Consider the following 19640-nt stretch of genomic DNA (forward strand, 5'->3'; position numbering starts at 1 on the left):
ATCATCAAATATTTATTTCCACTAATGCATCAGAACCTGGGTCGAGATGTGGCTGTGCTGAAAAGTATACAGGAAAATTCAGACTTTCTCTGCCAGAATGATTTGGAATATGTTGTATATGTTTGTTTTTGTGGGGTTTTTTAATTTATAAATTAGGTCAGTCATTTTTAATGGTTAAGAAGGATCTCCCATTTTCACTACTTTTGTATTCCTGAGGTATGTTCTCTAAGCAACACAGATAAATTGTAGTTAAATTAGTTTCAATGAGCAGAAATATCTGTAATATATATTCTTGGTATATGTTATGAAAGTCAGTCAATTTGACTGCTTGAAGATGTAACTCAATGTGAATGGCGTAAACTACATGTTGACTTCAGCCAGACTAGGTTTCTTCAGCGAGGCCAAAAGAATCTAACTCACTGAGACAAAGTCTCAGTCAGGAATATTGTGCATATCCAATTCCATGATATTTTATGTAAACATAATTTGTTTAATATACTGTAAGAAAGACCTAGGGCTAAAGTCAAGTGTATAGGAAACTGTTGTGCCATCTCAGAGGCCATGGGCTAAAATCAAGTTCCTTCCTGTGCACCTGGTTAGACTCATATTAGGTGAATTTGTTATGCTTCCTCTGCAACCAACATATTTGCAGTGCATATATTCAGCATATTTTTCCATTAAATGAAATCTGATGATTTTGTAAAAATGATGTTATTATGTTGCAGCTTAATCAGAGCTTTTAGGAACTTCAAGGATAGCATTCTTCTTGCAAAATATACATCTGTAAGGTGTATATCTATATCCTAACTCAAAAATTCTAGATATTAGTCACCAAAGACAAATAAATACTCGTGTATAGTGAAGACATCCAAAATAAACCATATGATCTAGAACACCTCTATGTCTTTCAGTTATCTGTAAAGTAAACCTATGGAAATGAGCACAGTACACACACACTTGTCCTACTGATATCGCCCCATTTAGTGAGTTGAAGTATGTGTGTAGACCCTTTTCCAGGTTCAGAGAATTCTTTCTCTCAAACACATAACAGGTCTTTTAACCTGTTTGAATCCATGAGCTGATCAGTTCTGCTGGCCAAGATCCATCTGCGCATCTGGAGAAGCACGTTGTTTCATCGCTTGTCTGCAGGTGTGCTATGAGGGAGCAGCATTCTGCTGCTTTGAGGAAAAGGGGCCATCCAGCCCAAAATTTCCAAGCTGCCTACAGATAATTTTGTTCTGAACAGCTTATAATCACAATAAATGCCTTCATTTTGCAGCATAGTGCTCATGCTCTATGTAGGTTTTTCTCTGTGATACTTGAGGCTTCATAGGAAAACTCTCACAAGAGGCTGATTTTGTTCAGTAATTGACCTTGATGAGGGGCAAGGAGAGATAAGGGTGACAGTACTTCAAAGGCTGTCAGTCAGAGATTAACATACTCATGCTCATTTTGTGTTGCTGTTGACATCTTTAATTCACCCAGGACTTAAAGACAAGGCATTTCTATTTCATGCTTATTTGCTGATATTAGTGTCTAGGGAACATTAACACTTATGGGTCTCAAACATTAAATTGCTGAAGTTCTAGATGTTTTAAAACTCTAATATTACTTAGCTTCCATGTTCCCAGGGACAAACTTCACCCTTGCACAATGTTATCTTTTTAATCAACTTTAAATTGTATACCCTGCAGCTCTGCAACAGATTTTGAAACATAACACTATTGTTGGCAAAATTTCAAGATTATATTTTCTCAGAGATTATCTGCTTTTAATCAATTTCTGAAGTGAACAGAGCACGGGACTTTCCCACAGTTACAAACACACATCTCCTTTTTCCATTTAGTCTTTTTCCTCTATGTATTTCTGTTCTAACTGATAAAAGGCTAATGTCCTTTCTACCTGTATTTTCTCATTTTTTCCTATCAATAGTTGCATGAAGATACACGAGGTTTTAGCTAAATACCTAGAGTGTGTATGTGTAAAATTAAAGACATTGGCTTTTTTTTTTCATATCGTGCCTTTTATGTTTGACAAAATGGAATTTACACTGGAAGTTCAAAACTCTGTATGTTGTCTTGTTCTTTTTTAATGCTATTTAAGCCAGAACTACATATAGAGGTGCTAAAAATTTTCAGAACTAGAGAAATTTCCAAAATCCATATCTAAATTTAAGAAAGTAATTTTGAATACCTACATGGGAAATAATTTGCTATGTGAAATTTCTTACCTCTTCAGAGTTCTAAAAGAGTGAATAAAGTACTTGGTACAGTTCTACTGGTAGGCATCTAAAAAGGGATTATGATGGTGCACAGAAATCCTGTTAATAAAAATATTAACTTCTTTTTGTCAAGTGTCCCTGGTGATCTCAATTCATATTAAATTCCTTTGTTTTCAGACCTGAAGTTTCAGATCCGCACATTTCTTTTGCAGCAGGAGGGAAAATTACAAAATCCACAGTGTTCGAGGGACTTTGCAGAGAAAGTCCAGATTTAGATAGGAATTCAACATCTGAAGCGGATTTACAAAGCATGAGCACGCTGCTGAGATCTCAAGAATTAGAGATTCTGAGAGAAAGCAGTCAATACTCACCATGTTCATCCAATAGTATGTTGTCAGGTTTGATGTCCCTGGAAAATAAGGAAAGGAATGCATTACATTTCATACCCAAAGGAAACCTCCAATTTTTAAGTTTTTCCCATCTGGGTATGAGGGCTAAGTCACTTAAACTATTACAAAACCAATGAAAACCATGTCATATGCAAAGGCAAATGATTTTTATCTACATCCCTATTTCCCTGAGAAAACATGCATACTAAAGAGGCTCTCTAGGTTTCCATTTGTTGTGGTTTTGTTTTCATATGGTTAGCATTGACATGGGATTGGTTTTCAAGATTATGTGATTTATTCTTTATAACAGTGGGAACAATGAGATGGAAGATTTGCATCTAGAAGGTGCCTGACTGCTTCAGGGACTCCATATCTCACAGAAATAATTTAACTGGAAACATTGGTGGTTTACCCTGTCTGCCAGAGCCTGCTAATCTGCCACACTCACATGTGTGGTCACTCACACACTGCAGAGTCCTGTGGGCTATCTTGTGCTAATTCAGTATGTCTCCTGTTAGTCCCTGAATCCCCACTTGGCTGTCTGTACCAGCAGGTACTATGCTGTTAGGGAAATGGTGAGGGGGTAAGGGAAGATAAACATTATGATGGGCTGAAGCATCAGCTCAACAACGTCCTTCTTGGCACAAGAGAACAACATTGCCCTAGAGAGTTTCACTTTCAGGATCATTTTCCATTGACCTAAGTTCATGCTGCTGTCAGGAGGGATGGAGACAACTTTTCCTCACCATTGACAGGCATTCCCACTCTCTCACTGGGTCCAGCATTATTGCTGTTAGTGTGGACCTGTTCTGGGGGAAATTCATTGCTTTTGCCAGCTGGATCAGTCTGTGGTTTGGCTCACCCTGGGGCTTGGTGAGTGTGATGTGGCAGTGTGTGTGGCACTGCCTTGACCCTGGCAGCTTGCAGTTCATGCAGTTTTGAAGCTGTGTTCTTTGGTGTGGCACTGACAGAATGGCAGAGGCATCAGTCCATCTTGAACAAAACTTTTGCCCCTTGGTCTGAATTTTCCCCTTATCTCAAAAGACAAGGCACCATAAACTGTCAAAATAAGCTGTTGAATAAGTCTGCAAAGGTCACTCCAAACATGCCCACCTGTTTAATTTCTTTTAGAAAACGGATGACTTGATGGGTTGATTATTCCAATTTAACCATTTCCTAGGAAAGTTTTTTTGCCAATGTGCCCATAAATGGAATAAAGAAAAAAGGAAAAAGTTGCAAAAAGAAAATATGTTACACCAGAACATCTTTTTTTTTTTTTAATTTTAATTACAGAAGGACTTCTCAAGTAAACATCATACAGGAATAAGATAGCAATAGCAATTATAATATATATTGTTTGCACGATATGAGCTTAGTCATCACTCAAACTCTAAATCTTTGTTGACAGAAGAAGGAAGCTTACACCTTCCTTAGGAATCTGGATCCCACACTTTCTATTCTTCTTGAGAATCATATGAAATTATTAAGTATGCTAAGATTATGTTTATAAGTCATGTAGCATCAGCTGGGGAAACATAGGATAAATAAGAAATTAGTTTGAATAATTCTCTGGACATTTGGAAATAATGTAGGACTCATATGTGTCCATGTAAGGAAAAGGATTTCACTATGAATGACCATCTGGAATGGAAATTTTAAATTATCCCTGTATTTCAGTGGGAAATACTGTATTTCTTTTGCACAACTTACAGGCTACCTATAACTGTCTGATTCAGTGGTAGTTCTATTTATGTGTAATATATAGGGAACATCTGTCCTAGAGCCTATTTCACCCAAAACCTTCCAAACTGACTTGTGTCTTTCCTGTCCCCTGAAGTCACTTGGCATAACATTTATCATATCAAACACTTTCCTTCAGTGATTTCATATGGGTCAAGCTGTGAGTTACCGGCAAACTGTAGGAGTAAATATCTTTGTTTATATTATAAAACTTATCTTTGGTTGAAGTATCATAGGAAATTCTATGTATTTTTATATCCAGTGTTATATCTAAGTTCTCAATTGATGAGGCAGGTTTTAATAGAGTTAGTGTTCAGATAGTATCAAATATATTTGCTAGTGACAAAATGATTTCTGGTTTTTGATAACTGTTTTCTGATAAGAGCTGGAATTGTGATTTCATGTGAAATAGTCTTTGTTGCTGATCCATCACTTGAAAATACAGCAATGACTTTCAATGGAAGTAAGCATGTAAAAGTTTTGACAGTTAAATTAAATATTTTAAACTTTGCCTTCACAAATTTTAACAAGCACAAACCGATTGTACTTTTTACATGGGTAAAAAGGTTGGGGGCACACACAAGTACACTGGGGCCTTTCTGCGCCTTCCTAAAATGAGTGATACATTCAACATCACTCCAAACTCTTTTCCCACTTAAAGAAAATTAAAATTTGGAATTATACAATCACTAGTACTTCACTGAGAATAAAACTGATCAAAAGGAAAAATTCAGCTTTATGAGCTACTGCCATATGTATAACAATACAGCATGCAGGGATTGCTCATTACAAGACTGTGCCTTTTCTAGCTCTTTTTTTAAGACGAGTTCAAACAATTTGAATATCTGCTATGGTATTGCATCATTAAATAGTCCATACATTTTTATAGCCACCAGAAAAGACACTGACAAATCCACTTGACAACTGTATGTATCATCAAATATATTCTTCATGCAGTTTGCATCTGTAATGCTCAGAAAGTTTGAGTGGTAAAATTAGATCTGTGCTTATCTTTCTGTGACTAATTCAGGCAGTGGCTGATACTTGATACAGATGTGCACAGAACATAAAGCTTTTCCTACCTAAGGGATGTTCCCCACTGTGGGCACTGTCAGCTTTGCTCATTTTGCTCAGAGGCAGAACTGTAGCTGGGGGCAGATACCACGGGGTGTTTTGCTTTGCACACAGCAGCCCAACCCCTCAGTCCCTGGGGCAACATGATAGACTCATAACCATGCCTCTGATCTCAAAACAGGCTGTTTTAAACTGCTTTTACAGCAAGTAAAAGTCATGGGCTAACTTGAGAGGAGGTAAACAAGTTCCTTAAGCAAGATGCTGCTGTTTTGGGATCACATGGCAGGAGCCATGCACGATGCACAGATTCACGTTGCAGGTGACAAAGGAAAGCACAGGGTCAGCGTGAAGAGTGTGCATTCCAGCAGCACTGTTGTGTGCTTGTCCCCCATTTACAGCATGCACTAAAAGCTCTGTTCTGCAGAGGTAGCTTGTTGAAAGCTCCAAAGACTGCAGAGGAACAAGGGCATTGCTCTGCCCTTTCACTGACTGCTACCAGCTAGGTACAGGGCAAGGATGGTTCAAAATGGTCAAGGGGAAGAAGTGGCAGGTCTGGGTGCATTGCAAGTTACTGGATATATTCAGAACTGAGGGCTTCTGGCATCTGTTATATTTAGTTCCTCTAAACAAATACTCTACAAAAATTCATTAAATAGTAAAAACACTCCTTATGTAGAAAGGTGGATTTAAAAGATAAAAACTCTTTAGTTAAGCAATTTAAATTCAAATTTATTACATAAGTGAAATTCTGTTTTGATTATGCATCAAATTTTCTGAAAAAAATTTCCGCTTAGCAAGCATGTTCAAACAACAGGGTGTGAAATTCAGAACCTTAACTTCAGAGTTTTCCTGTTATGCATAAGAGAACTAATTGAAATACTTCTTTCATAATCCAAATACCTTGAACCAGCTCATAAGAGAAATTGAAGGACTTTTGCAAGGAGCAAACTCATGGTTTGAATTCAGAAGAGCCCTGGACTGCTCTCTGGTCATTCACCAAGCAATGACTGACAGAGTTATGACAGCATCCTTGACAATGATTTCATAAACACAACTTTCTCAGTTTGTACCAGTGCTACTCCCGCTCCTTTTATATGCAGAAAAATCAGAGCAACATAGAAATAAGAGTAGAGAAACCTTCAAAGTCTTTACTTGGTGACAGGACCAAGCATGACTAATATAACAGCTGACCCAAGAAACTCAGAGGTGTGGACAGTTGAGAAAAAAGCTGGAAAAACACAGTTTAACTGCCACTTATTGATCTTGTCTGTGAACCCATTTCTAGCTTTCTTCATTGCCTTAGCTACAAATGTCAAAATAAATTTGCCTGAAAGATGAAAGTACAGTAAGAAGGTGCTCCATATAATTTCCAAGCAGGAAAGAATGATTAATAATCCACTTGTATCTTCTGTAATATCTGGGCTGAGTGGGCATCCCATGCTTGAAGGTACTCTCTCTGCACACAGTAAAACCATGTGTGTGACTCAGCTCATGTTCACTGCTTATGCCTGTCAGAATGTCCTCCCCGAAAGGCTCACAACGATAATAAAGGACATAGGTTCAAGAATCTGTAGTTTTAGTTACCTTTTCCATCAATGTTTCTTTCTGGTGTTACTAAGTGAAGTAAAAGCAGATTTCTAAATCAAGAAGTGGCAAGGTCATGCAGTTGTCACTCTTGTCGGTTTTCAAGACCTGACTGGATAAATCTCAGGCAACCTGATGTGATTGGAAGGCTGACCCTGCTTTGGGCAGAACATCAGACTGGAGGTCCCTTCTACCCTGAATTAATCTGAGTCTATGCAAAATAATGTATCCAAGTTCAAAGCCCCTCATACTTATTTCCACCCCTTTCGGCTACAAGGAAGTTCATAAGAGATCGAAGAGACCTGTAAGAGATACATACGTGGAATTTAGTGAGTCTGATATAGTCCATAGCAGTCGGAGCTAGTCAGATCTTCTACCTTAAGTTAAATTCTGTCATGGGGTTTGAATACTCATGAAGAAAATAGTGGGAATAAATAGCCTATCTTCAATATGAAATGAGGTTAAAACTGAAATACCCTGCAGTGCAGCTCTGGAGAGGCGTAACACAATATTTATGTAAGTGTTGAAAGAATGAGGATTATATCACCTGAAGAAGTCTGAGAAATCTCAGTAGAAATGAGCAAATCTAGGTGATTACATTGCCAGTGTCAGATAAAATGACAGAAATTGTATATATACATCAGAAGGGGAGAATCTGAATTGCTCATATGGTTAATGGTCATACCTAACCTTTCTGAGGTCACACTTTTTGTGTAGGTCAATTAATTATAGAAAAGAAGACTGAAAAACATGTGATGATGCCATTTGCTCTAAAGCTTGAAATTCAACAATCTCCAAAAAAATTTCCTTTGTATTACTATCAACTGAGGACCTTGTAATTTTCATCTCTATTTTTATGGACTGGACTTGAAACATCCATCTAGAAATGAAAGGATTACTGCTGGTGAAGTCAATTATGAATTTCCCGATTTTCTCAAGGAAAAGAATTAATGGCTGGTTCATTGCCTATCACTCCACACTGATTCTATTTTTCTATAACCTACTAATTCTTACTAGGTTATAGAATAATATCAGGAAAAAAAGGTATTGTGCTCTAATTTAAAACAAAGGTATGTCCTTCGGGTTCCGTGATTTCTTAGCACCTGAAAGAAAACAGTCAAAAAAGAAAAGGTCTGCAGAAAGGTTAAACAAAAAAATTCCTTGTGACTAAAGAACAAATGGATTAGGTTGCTTAGTTAACAGAAGAGATCTGTAAGATGCAATACAACAAATAATAAATAATATCTAGGTGGTCAGTGAAACTTTTCTATTTGCTTTTGGAACATGAATGTGGATTCATATTCCATAAAACCAAAGTGAACAAAACAAACAGGGTTTGAATTATACAAGTGAGAATTAAACTCAAGTTGATCACTACAAGTCATAATTGTATAAAGATGCTTCAGAGGCTTAAACAAAGATTTAGCCATTGATGTGGATAACAAAATGACCAGCTAGAGTTCCTCCAGCAAAGGTTAATCTAATTGATTTAGGAAAGCACTTCTAAGGCGAGTACAGGCACTGTCTTCCCTTCACCTTTTTGAAACACATCCATAATAACACCAGACATAAGATCTATGCTTTCCCTTAAACCTGTGAGAACTGAAAAACTATCACTGTCCACCTGTTTTATTCTTCTTTCGTATTTTACAGAAAAGTTATAAACACCACAAGCTTGGTTTCTGCCATGTTTATACTTGTGGTTTTTTTGCTTTTGCCTGCATTTTCTCATTTTGTCAAAAGATTTCAAGTGTTTCTAACACAGGCACAGCTGTTCTTTGCCAGTTCAAACAGCTGTTATCAGAGGAAATATTTCAGCTATAACAATTCTGTATGGGTCTGAATTCACAGCCCTTTATCTGGTATCAGCAAAAAGTCCAAAGTACATTATTTCAGCTTTATGTCTGACAGATTTCAGTCTTTGCCTTGCTGGTTCAGACCAGGATCTAATGTATTATCAGATTTCCATTCTCTTGAGCTTCTAAAATCCCACAGTAACTTCTATCAGCATTTCAGTTAACGGCAGTTTTACCAGCATGACTTATAATGGAGTATTTCCACTTTTTAATGATGATTGGTTTTCTCAGAACGAGGACCATTGAGGCTTCAGCTGTTCATTAACCAAAGGCAATTTACAGAGAAAATTCAGTTCTGAAATGAAATGAAGTCTTAGACTTTTAAAAGCAGCTCTTGCCTGTTTTATTTGATTAGACAGAAGACATGTACTCACTCTAATTCAAAGGACAGAATCTAGCATATGAACAACAGATGTGAGTTGCAAAAAAGGAAGTTCAGACTGGATATAAAGGAAAACTTCCTGTGGGGACAGACAAACAGAGGAATAGGCTGCCCAGGGGGGTTGTTTGGTCACCATCCCTGGAGTTTTTCAAGATGTGACTAAATAAATGACTGGGAAGCCTGGTCTGGAGTTATATCTGATCATGCTTTGAGCAGAAGTTTGAACTAGAGACCTCATGAAGTTCCTTCCAACCTGAATTTTACCTATGATGGTTTATATTCAGACAAGTTCTTCAGGGAGCAAAGAGAACTTTCTCCACCCTTCAGATCATGAGCAGCAACTGAGTAGCTTCCTATAAACCCCACTGAGCACTGCAGCCCACAGCCAATCTACTCGGGGGGCAGTGGCAATGCCTAGAGCAATAAAGCTCCATGGGTCACAAGATATGGTTGTCTCAGTCTGGGTGATGTGAGCCCATATTTACATGTGTATCACTGAAAATTGGTTGACAGTTAAGGCAGCCTATGTCCTTGCAGAATGCTAAAGGTTTTATTTTCTCAAAGATAATTTCAAAACATCCAACGGAGAAATTAAATTAGGTGGGTTTTGCATTCTCATAAGGATGCAAAACAAGAAAGATTCAGACAAAGGCCCTTGATATCAGTGGAAGGATTATACTGACTTCAGTAGACACTGTTTAAGCTCTAATAAAGGTTTTCTCATACACCTTTTAGTGCTGACAATCTAACTGTATGTGGTTTAGGATAAACCTTGAAATACTCAGTTTAAAGATTTTTTCTTAATTATTCAGTTCATTTCTTATGTTATTTTTTTTCTCTTATGCAGAAATAGGCATTTGAAATTACTGTTTTCATGGGGAGAAAAAATTTTATGATCACAGAAAGTCACATTAACTAGTTTTTAAACTACAGTGACCTTCATGATCCTCTTTGCTTTCTCTTGTCAAGTTACTCCCAACAGTCATGACTGAAAGAAATGATTGGTTTTATTACTGGATACAGAGAATGCTATACGAAGACTAGAAGTCTGCACTGACTGTTAGATGCAAATGCTAAAGTCTGGAAGACAGTTGCTACCCTTAAAAAATACTCAAAGACTTCTGCATAGCAACATGAGGCCATGCAGGGATAATTCCAATAACCTCAGTCTACTGAGTAGCTAATTCTCTCAAATATTAAATTATTCTCAATTCTTTGCTCAAAACCCATTTATATACTACAGAATATATCTGACCAGGTTTTATTTTTTATTAGTTTTTTCTAGATTTAATTAGTCACACCAGTATTTCACATCCAATAACTAACATATACCTGCCATAGAAAAACAAGCTAATCTTACATGAGCAGTTCTGTATAATTTCCATTAAGATTAATATTAGATGTATAACAGTTCTTAACAGCCATAAAAATGGCAATGAGTTGGGAAATATAATCTTCCGCTATGGATTATTTGAATTCATTTAAGACATCACTGTATCAGAGCCCCAAAGTGAACCATATAATATATTATAAAGGGTTTCTGCTGGTTACGGAAAGAAATGTGAACAAATTTTGATTTTCATAGATAGGGACCTTATTTCCTTCCTATTTGATATTGCATTCACAAATAATACGTATGTCCAAGGCGTGCTGTTCATAAAGAAAGTGAATGCACACTTAGTGAGGTTTACATTAGATTAATTTGTTGAAACTTTGGATAAAGGAAAAGTCAATATATATTGGTCACTGTACAGCCAAGCCATAAATTTTGTCAGAGGTGTTTTGCTTCTATAAGGGCAGCACAGAAATGAGGTATCCTCCAGAGCTGAACTGTGCAGAGTACCTACCAAGAGGGTGTGCTCAAGAAACATCCTTAGAGAAGTTTGATGCATCCTTTCTTACTTTTATCAACACCTTATCACTCATTTATCTTTTTAGTTTTTTGTTCCTGACCAACATCCTTCCTAGTTTCAAGAACTGTTCAGTGATATTAAAAAAAAAATCATAGTAAGAATCTCAGAGTTCTTTACTGTTACTTACTGTTAGATTAATGAGAATGAAAGACTTTGACTGCTCCAGACCTCTGATTATTTGTTCACAACCACACACTTAGATCTCTCCAGTAATTGCTGGCACTTACTGTTCTTTCATAAAGAGATCTTCAGAGCCTTCTCTTCCTGCTCAAATGAATGTTATGATGAGACATGGCCATGTGCATCACTAATTTTGAAATTTAGAGAATTCAGTAAAACTGGAAATTAGCTGAGGAGATGTGATATTAGATTATGAGAGATCTGTAAACAAGAGTAACATCTTGTGGATGCTCATTTGTATGAAACTGGATGTGTTTCCACCAGGCACCACATCTGACACCCAGCAGAACAACTAAGTTCAGCAATAGGCTTTCACAATTCATGTTGTCTGACTGAAACAGGAATGATGAAAAAGTGTCTGTTAATAAAAGCCAGTGGCTATAAGTTACACAGATAATTTATTGTTGCGTGGCTTTTGCTGATCTATTTATAGGAATAAATAAAAAGGAATGCACCTTTTTTTTAGCTATTTCTCTCTTGAGTAAGGAGAAAACTCTAACACAGCAGAGACTCACTAATTCTGCTTGAAAACAAAATAAACTTCTATTTTTCACCAAGATGTTCATGCATACATTTATTTTCTGAGAAGCAAAGGGAACAATAATTCATTCAATCAGCCCAGTCATTCCCATTTGCACTTTCTGGAGCCTCTTATGCACAGATGATTTGCAATGTCAAAGGGCATCACTTCCAGTGTCCTGTTGTAGTCTCAAATAATAATTGGTCTATGTTCTATCCAGGGGAAATTACTTAGCCAACCTCAGCTTCACCAAAAAAAAAAGAAAAAAGAAAAATAAAATCTGCATGTTAGACTTCAAATAAGGCATCAGGCCATATTTGTAGTTTTGAAGTGATTTAGGAGATACAGTTTCATAAACATCAAATTACAGTAGATTTTTTTCATCCATGTACATGGATAGAGAGTTATCAGATGTCTTAGAAAAATTAACTCTCCCCTTCAAGAAATTTTAAGACTAACAAACATTACAACTTGAAAGGTAATCTGATTTTTTTACAGTGTTTTAATAGCTTTTTGACATTTTAATTAGACGTTCAACTCTCACAGTACTCATTAAGGCAACTTCTAAATCTAGAAATAATAGAATTCTACAGAATTCTGTGTGAAAAAAACGAGTAAATGTTTTAGGATCTGAAAATCATTTCATAAAACTGAAATATCTTTGACAAGACTCTGTACATGCCATCTCAAATAATATATTTATCACCAATCAGAAAGATGTAATTTTGTTATTATGCAATCTGTGATGGATTATTCATGAACCAGACATACTCAACAAGTCAATAGGCCTTGGGAAATAAATCTTTTTATTGTGTCTTTGTATTTAAAATCTTATGTTTGAAATGTGTTGTTTTTCTCTGAAATTCCCATTCCTGGAGCTTTATGAAATAAAAAAAAAAAAAATCCAAAACTATTTCCAGCTATTTATCTGGTAGTATGCATTCATATGATCCTAATCAGAATGCTATCATCCAGCCTATTATCACACTTCTGAGCCTTTTCTTCCTGTATGGCAACAAAACCATTTGCTAGTCTATACGAAAGATATAACTGCTGTAATAATTATGACAAGTGAAAAAGCCCTCAGTAATGACGGCCTCTGAAGATCTAACCTCTTCCTATGTATCCTTAAAGAGTGCCTGGACATCAGGCTCAAGGCTTGGGCCTGTAATGCCTAAATATGTAGAAACAAGTTACTGTGATGCTGAGTAGAGTGTTGCCTGGGTTTCCTTTCTAGTTTAGTACTATTTTTTACCAGGTGTCCATGACAGTGTTGGATTTTCTTAGCACTTGTACTAGTCAATTTTATACAGCTCTGAAAATAAAGCTATCAAAGAAGGCACCAAAACATGTTTATTTACAAATGCCTTAACTGGAACAAGCTTGTTATTTTCCAATTTTATCTCCATTTGGAAATACACAATTATGAAAAGATCTTCAATTCTCTACTTGTAGCAATAGGTGGCAGTAATGATATCTGCATTTGTCTGGATGGCCAGTGGGCTTTGGAAACACTGTCTTTGTCAGTTTTAGCTTGGATAAATAGCCGTAGTAGATACTGTTATCCCAGGTTGAAGAAAATGACCTTTTTAAAATACAGGAATCCTATACCTAGCCTTTCACATTTCTGGGTATATATAGCCAGATAACACTCTTCTTTGGCTAGGTTCGTCTCCTGAATTTGCATAGATGCTAAATTAAAATAAAAATATTAAACACAGATGATTTCATTATATCTTTCTTCCTGAAGATCCAAAATTACTTTACCATCAATAACTATATCCTGCAATAGCAAGAAAAATAGACAAAGATTCTTAAGTGTTATAAAAGCTAGAAAGATTGTCCAAGTGAGAATGTGAACCTGTACTTTGTCTCCTCTGTGCTGCTTTGCATAATGTCTCAGAGACTGGAATTGGAAAATACCACTGTAGCCTTGTAAACTGAGCTTTTACATAACAAGGTCCAGATCGTGTTATCCAGGATTTGTCTTTCAGACACAGTGGTTCATTTTCAAGCAAACATTTACCAGCACAAGCAACTTGAGGGCAATCCAACGCCTAGTTTTCATTTTGCCTGAAGGACTCAAAGCAATGACAAATGTGACACTTTCTTTACTAGAACTGTTTTCTAGAGTTAACACTGGACATGAGCACAGCCCTCAGACATTCAAGTAGCTCTGAGGGGAACCTTAAACAACAGTCAACACGGCAATGATGATGCCAAAATATCATCACATTTTAAATAAAAATCTTTTTCAGCCAAATGCTTCTTCAGATCACATGGAAGAGTTATGCAGAATCCCCACATAGCAGTAATTTGTCAATAATCTCACAGCTGACTACTCTAATCTTTTCTGTGTTGTAGAGTCAAGAGACCTTCTGTGTGTACGAGTATAAGGGTCATACACTATGTATGAATCAGCTTTCAAGAACAGGTGATGCCTCTGATAACCATGGGAAGAGTACAACTCATTAGGTGCTAACTGGAGTGTGGCATTTGGAGAGAATTATCTGGTCCAGGAGGAAATGTATACATTGCAATGGGGATGTTTCCTTCCATGATACCATGTAGAGAGCTTTTGCTAGGAATAAGGGGAGAATATACTCAGTGTGTGCTCTGCCAGCAATTGCAAGACTATCAGTCTCCTTACAGTAAAAGGCAGGCATAGGCCCTCTTCCAATTTTCACAGGCAGAAATCCATGTGTGAAACTAAATGAGAGAAAAAATTGATTACATTTGCCCTTTACCTAAAGACAAATCAAGAAAGCATTGTTACTGATAAGCACATCTGGCTTTATCTGTTGTAAAAAGCTAGCACTTTAAGTGTGGTGTTTTGTAATGTCTGAAATTCATATAGCTGCTTTGTTTTTCACTGCATGAAATACGGAATAGATCCATTCAGATGTATCACATCTTCAGGAGTTCGCTCAGCTTATCAGGCAAATTCAAAAAGAAAATATACAGAATTCCAAACACACAGGTGTGCTTGTCAGCCACTGTTTGTAGTGTGTAATTACTGCATAATATCCCTAAAATTTACCTTAAACCCTCTATCAACGTCTCTACCTAAAAGTCCATGCACTGCCTGTTAGAACAACAGTATCGACAATAACATTATCACATTATTTAACAGCTATTTCCTCCATCCGTACCAGAGTGCAGCTAACTACAAACAACATGCCTGGTAGCTAAAGTATGGTTCAGTACAGTGGACTTCACGAGCAGGCTAAGGATGGTGACAAGCCCCAAGAAGGACTGCAGACCAGCAAGCAGGAAACAACCATGCCAGGCTGTGTTATTCAGTCTGATCTGAAACCCCAAATGTAGCATAAATTTTGGATTTGCCAACATCCTCACCACTGCCATCACCCAGTATAGTATTTGGGCCTTTATTCCTCAAACTGACCACCTGACATCCCATAATATATGCAATCAGGACATAAAACCAAGAAGAGATTGAATATATTCCATGATCAAGTGAGCTTTGGTGTTCTGTATATGCTTCCCCCTCTGGGTTGTGTTATATATTTAATGTATGTAAAGGTTAACTGCAGTAGACCAGGATGGGAGGTGTAGAGTTTATGCTTGAAAAGAAAATTATATTTGATAAACGATTCAAAAACTGATCTACCACTACCTGAAATGTTGGTGTCATGTCCCATGACACTTTTCTATGTCAAGCTTCACCTATCTTAGAAAGGACTGTAATAAATTACTTGTAAGAGTAACTTTGAATGCTTTTAAGAAGGAACATTTACAAACAAACTCACAGAGCAATAAATATGGGTATTGTTGCTTAGTATAGATGAGACATGACAGGTTAGATTTGACTGAAACCACAACTCCTATTTCAGTACAGTACCCTTTTGAGAAGTCTCCCTATCCTAAGAGATGTCAGCAACATATTGCTTGTTGCTTGAAATCAAACTGTCAAATATTCCAAATCTGGATAAGGAATTATATATTGGCAATACTGTTTGAGCCCACAGAGTGTGGTGCCAACATCCTGGTTAAGATTACTAGGCAAGAATATAGTCGGGGTGAAGGTGTGTTTAAACTAGGCTCTGTGCAGAGAAACTGCTGTTACAGTAGCTGTTTGCACTGAAATGATTATAAGGATTATTCTTGCTATTTATTGAAGTGAAAATAGAGAAGGGATTCTGTTCTCAGGTTAAGATGCTTGGATTAGGTTCTATTGTGAATTAGGCATCTGTATATACATTTATAGTCAATGAATGTATAAACAACACTGTCAGCAGAGTGTAAAAGCCATTCAGATAACTGCCTATTTTTAGATGAGCTGAATAGCTGTTTAGATTCTGTTAGCTGTGTTGACTATGTATCCACTTGTTTGGACATACAACTAGAAAAGTAGACTCCTGCATTTAGATCTTGGTGAACTGTGGACTAAGTTTCTAAAAACAGAGGAAAAATTTTGCATTCTGTGTGGAATTATGAAAACAACTGGGGATGTTCTCAAGGCAAATTATTGTAAGGTGTTATCACAGAGGCACAGGCAGGTGTTTAAGCCTCAGTAGGAGTCACGCTTCTGGTGCTCATTGTCTTGTTTGACGTCATCTCACACCACGAACAACGCAATCCTTCATACATGATTAATTGTGCCGGAGTTAAAACACCTTGCACGCTCAAGAATTTTTTTAGTTGCTGCCATCAAATAGAACATCCTACTCATTTGCAGCATGAAAGCCTCTGAGGCTCTGTATTGTCTTTTATCTGTGTGGGGTTTAGACAGAGATGTCTGTGGAAGGAGCCCAGGGGTTCCTCTCTTCCCTACAGACAGGGGGCCTTCACAAGCTCAGCTGTTTGTGGCACCCAGGGAACCTGACACTGCCACACGGAGCTGTTTTTGCACAAATGGAGCCACATTTCATCTCAAGGAGATAACATTCTGTCTCATGTGAGGAAACTGGTGACCAAGTGTTTCATAGGAGGGAAGAGCAGGCAATGACTGAGCCCCTTAACTGAAGAGGTCTGATACATATGTACAGAAATCTAGACAATTCAGGCTTAATAATTCCATTTCTCAGCTTTAGATCTTACAAGTTATTCCTTTTTGGCACTCTATCTTTCAAAAGCAAATATTAAACAATAATGATAAGATAAAGGACTGTTTGCTGGAAATGTACTTCCTTAAATATATGCTCACAATTCTTAGTTTCAGCAGTAGAGGTACTCTGGGACTCTGGGAAATAAGCTGGTACTTTAATTAGTGTTAACTCTCTTTACATATGTAAGTGCATGTGTTTGCATTGGGGTGCATCTGTAGAGCATTTCTGTGGCTGAGGAGATTTGCAGAAGAGAGCTGAAGGAGCACCACTGGGGGAAAATTCTGCAGCATCTCAAATTAAGAGGCATGCTGTGCCTCTCTGTAGGTTTTAAAGACGGAATTCTAGATAACTAATACACTTAATTAGCATAAAAGCTGAGAAATGCAGCATTCTGGCAATAGGTTTCCCACTCAGCAAGTCTTGCTAAGTGACTATATTAGTAATTGTTACTGATTACTAACAATACATCAATTATTGTTTATTGACTGACAATAGGTTTCCCACTCAGCAAGTCTTGCTAAGTGACTATATTAGTAATTGTTACTGATTACTAACAATACATCAATTATTGTTTGTTGACTTGCATTAAAATAGACCTCTGACACTCATTGAGTAGTCCTGTTGATCTGATATTTTTAATGAGGACCATATCTTAATTATTGTAGCAACTTGAGAGAGCAACTTAGCAAACCTAAAACTGAATTTTGCCACATCATCGCCTGTTCTAGGAATACACAGAGAGATTAATTTTTATGTCAGTGTATAAATTTTTATCTGCAGAGCTGGGAGTAGAGGTTTTCACAGCTGATGAATAAAGCTGTTTGACCACTACAGTGATGAAGAAAGACATACTCAAAGCCACTCAGCCTTCAGTAAACCTTATCTCTCTCACCTGGAATTCATATACTGCCATCAACCCCCTATTTCCTCTGTTACTGTGCCCCCGTGTTCACTTTCTCTGGTCACTCCTGATTTATTTTAGCTTTAAGGGTCTGACCTTTTCCATAGTAGTTTTCTCTTGCCCACATCTTATCCCACACTCTGCACTCCCATGTCTCTTCTTTAGCTCTCCTACTCCCCCTCTGGACATCTCTGCCACACTTTATGCAGGTAGATGATGTCCTTTTTCTTTTTGGTATGCTCAAATTCTTCTATCTTGCCTTCAGTTTCTCTTTTTACTGTGACTGGCTCTCCAAAGAATAGCTGTTCAGCTGCCTGAAAAATAAGCCATATTCACTGAAGGTCCAAACTGTGAACTCACAGGCCAGACATTTAGAGCTCAGTGTAAGACTGTCCAACCTGTTTGTTCTTCTGACATTGTTAAAAAATTGATACCTTCTGTACTATTATTTTTCTTGTAGTGTTTTTTTTATCACTCATTAAATCTTTTAGCATTCCAGTTCCATTAGGCATCATTTGATGCTGAATGGTAAAAACTACAGAGAAAGATGAGTTGTTTTTTAGTAAAAACTAATTCAATTTAAGGGCTGAATAAAGCCAGAGGAAAAATACGGTTCAAACCTCAAAATGATTGCAATCTGAACTAAACCTGATAGCAAAGACAGATCTGAATATAGAAAGAAGGCCTACAGCTTTATGATAAAAAGCTTTTATTTATCTTCTAACAAACCTGTGTCCATAATTAAACCCCCAAACTTAAAAAAACAAAGTGTGAAATGCACACTAAGAATATCACTGAAATAAACCGTGAGACTATAACATGATTAGACACCAAATAGTCACTCACTGAGAAAGGCAGAAAAAACCCCAAAAAACCAAAGAAGCTCCACCTTTGTATTGGGTTTTTATTAGACTAGAAAGGAACTCCTCTGCATTCAGAACAGTACCAAATTTTCATGTTTATAACAACATGAAAAAATAAATGTCTGAATAAAACCTGGTAGCCACTGGAGAGAGGTTATTTCTCATTCTTGTTAGTCAGATGTTATTAGTAGAGATGATTTTGATCATCACTGTAAAGAATGACCAAATTCACCAGAACTCAATTTAATAAATTCATTGAATGTGTAACTGGTTCACTGAACGTGTACTGCCTACCAAGTGCTGTTCCCACATTGCAAGGCCCCAGTTTGGCGTCATATTTTAGGGTCTTCCCCTGCTGACTGCAGTTCTGCATGTGCAAGAGCACCATAAATGCTGAATTTCAGCCTTGCCTTGTCTCCTCTGCTGCAGGAAAGTGCAATTATCCCCACTGGGTCAGTAGGAAATTCCCCCACAATAAATGTATCTGTGCACTCAAATGCAGGGAGAAGCAGAGGCTCATCAGTAGGACTGTCTGTCATACATCAAAGCTTTGAGCTGCTGTGCTTTCTCCTCTGTAAAACCCATCCAAGGGAATTGGGACAGGATTTTACAGAAAATATAGGAATGTTTGAAAATAACCTTGAGCGAGTGCCCTGAGGAGCTCCCAAAGAGGGTTATAGAGAATAAATACAAGAGAAAAAAAAGTTGAAAAGGCAACTTAAGCATAACAAATCTGATGGCAATCTGTATCTTAACTGCAGTCCCTATCCACAAGATAATTTATTTTGAAAGAAGAAACTGTCAGATGATCACTATTACAACTCCCATTCTTTCTCATCCCTCTGTATATCTGTGAAGTCAAAAGCTGTACAAAGGAGACCACATTTCACCTAAAATACTAAAGCTGTACTGGAAGCTGCTCAATGCATTTCCAAGGCATGAAGGAAG

At 37.2% G+C, this 19640-nt stretch overlaps 1 protein-coding gene across 1 annotated transcript in view; it reads right to left on the bottom strand.

Moving 5' to 3' along the window:
• Window positions 1-19640, bottom strand: part of STK32B (serine/threonine kinase 32B) — a 175221-nt gene that overhangs the window by 53162 nt on the left and 102419 nt on the right. Inside the window, exon 5 of the mRNA XM_008920905.3 lies at window positions 2593-2630. Within this exon, the coding sequence (XP_008919153.3) occupies window positions 2593-2630 (38 nt within the window). The remainder of the gene's footprint in view (window positions 1-2592; window positions 2631-19640) is intronic.

The sequence above is a fragment of the Manacus vitellinus genome, unplaced genomic scaffold (assembly GCF_001715985.3).
Source record: "Manacus vitellinus isolate BGI_N305 unplaced genomic scaffold, ASM171598v3 scaffold_0_pilon, whole genome shotgun sequence".
In the NCBI taxonomy this organism is placed as follows: domain Eukaryota; kingdom Metazoa; phylum Chordata; class Aves; order Passeriformes; family Pipridae; genus Manacus; species Manacus vitellinus.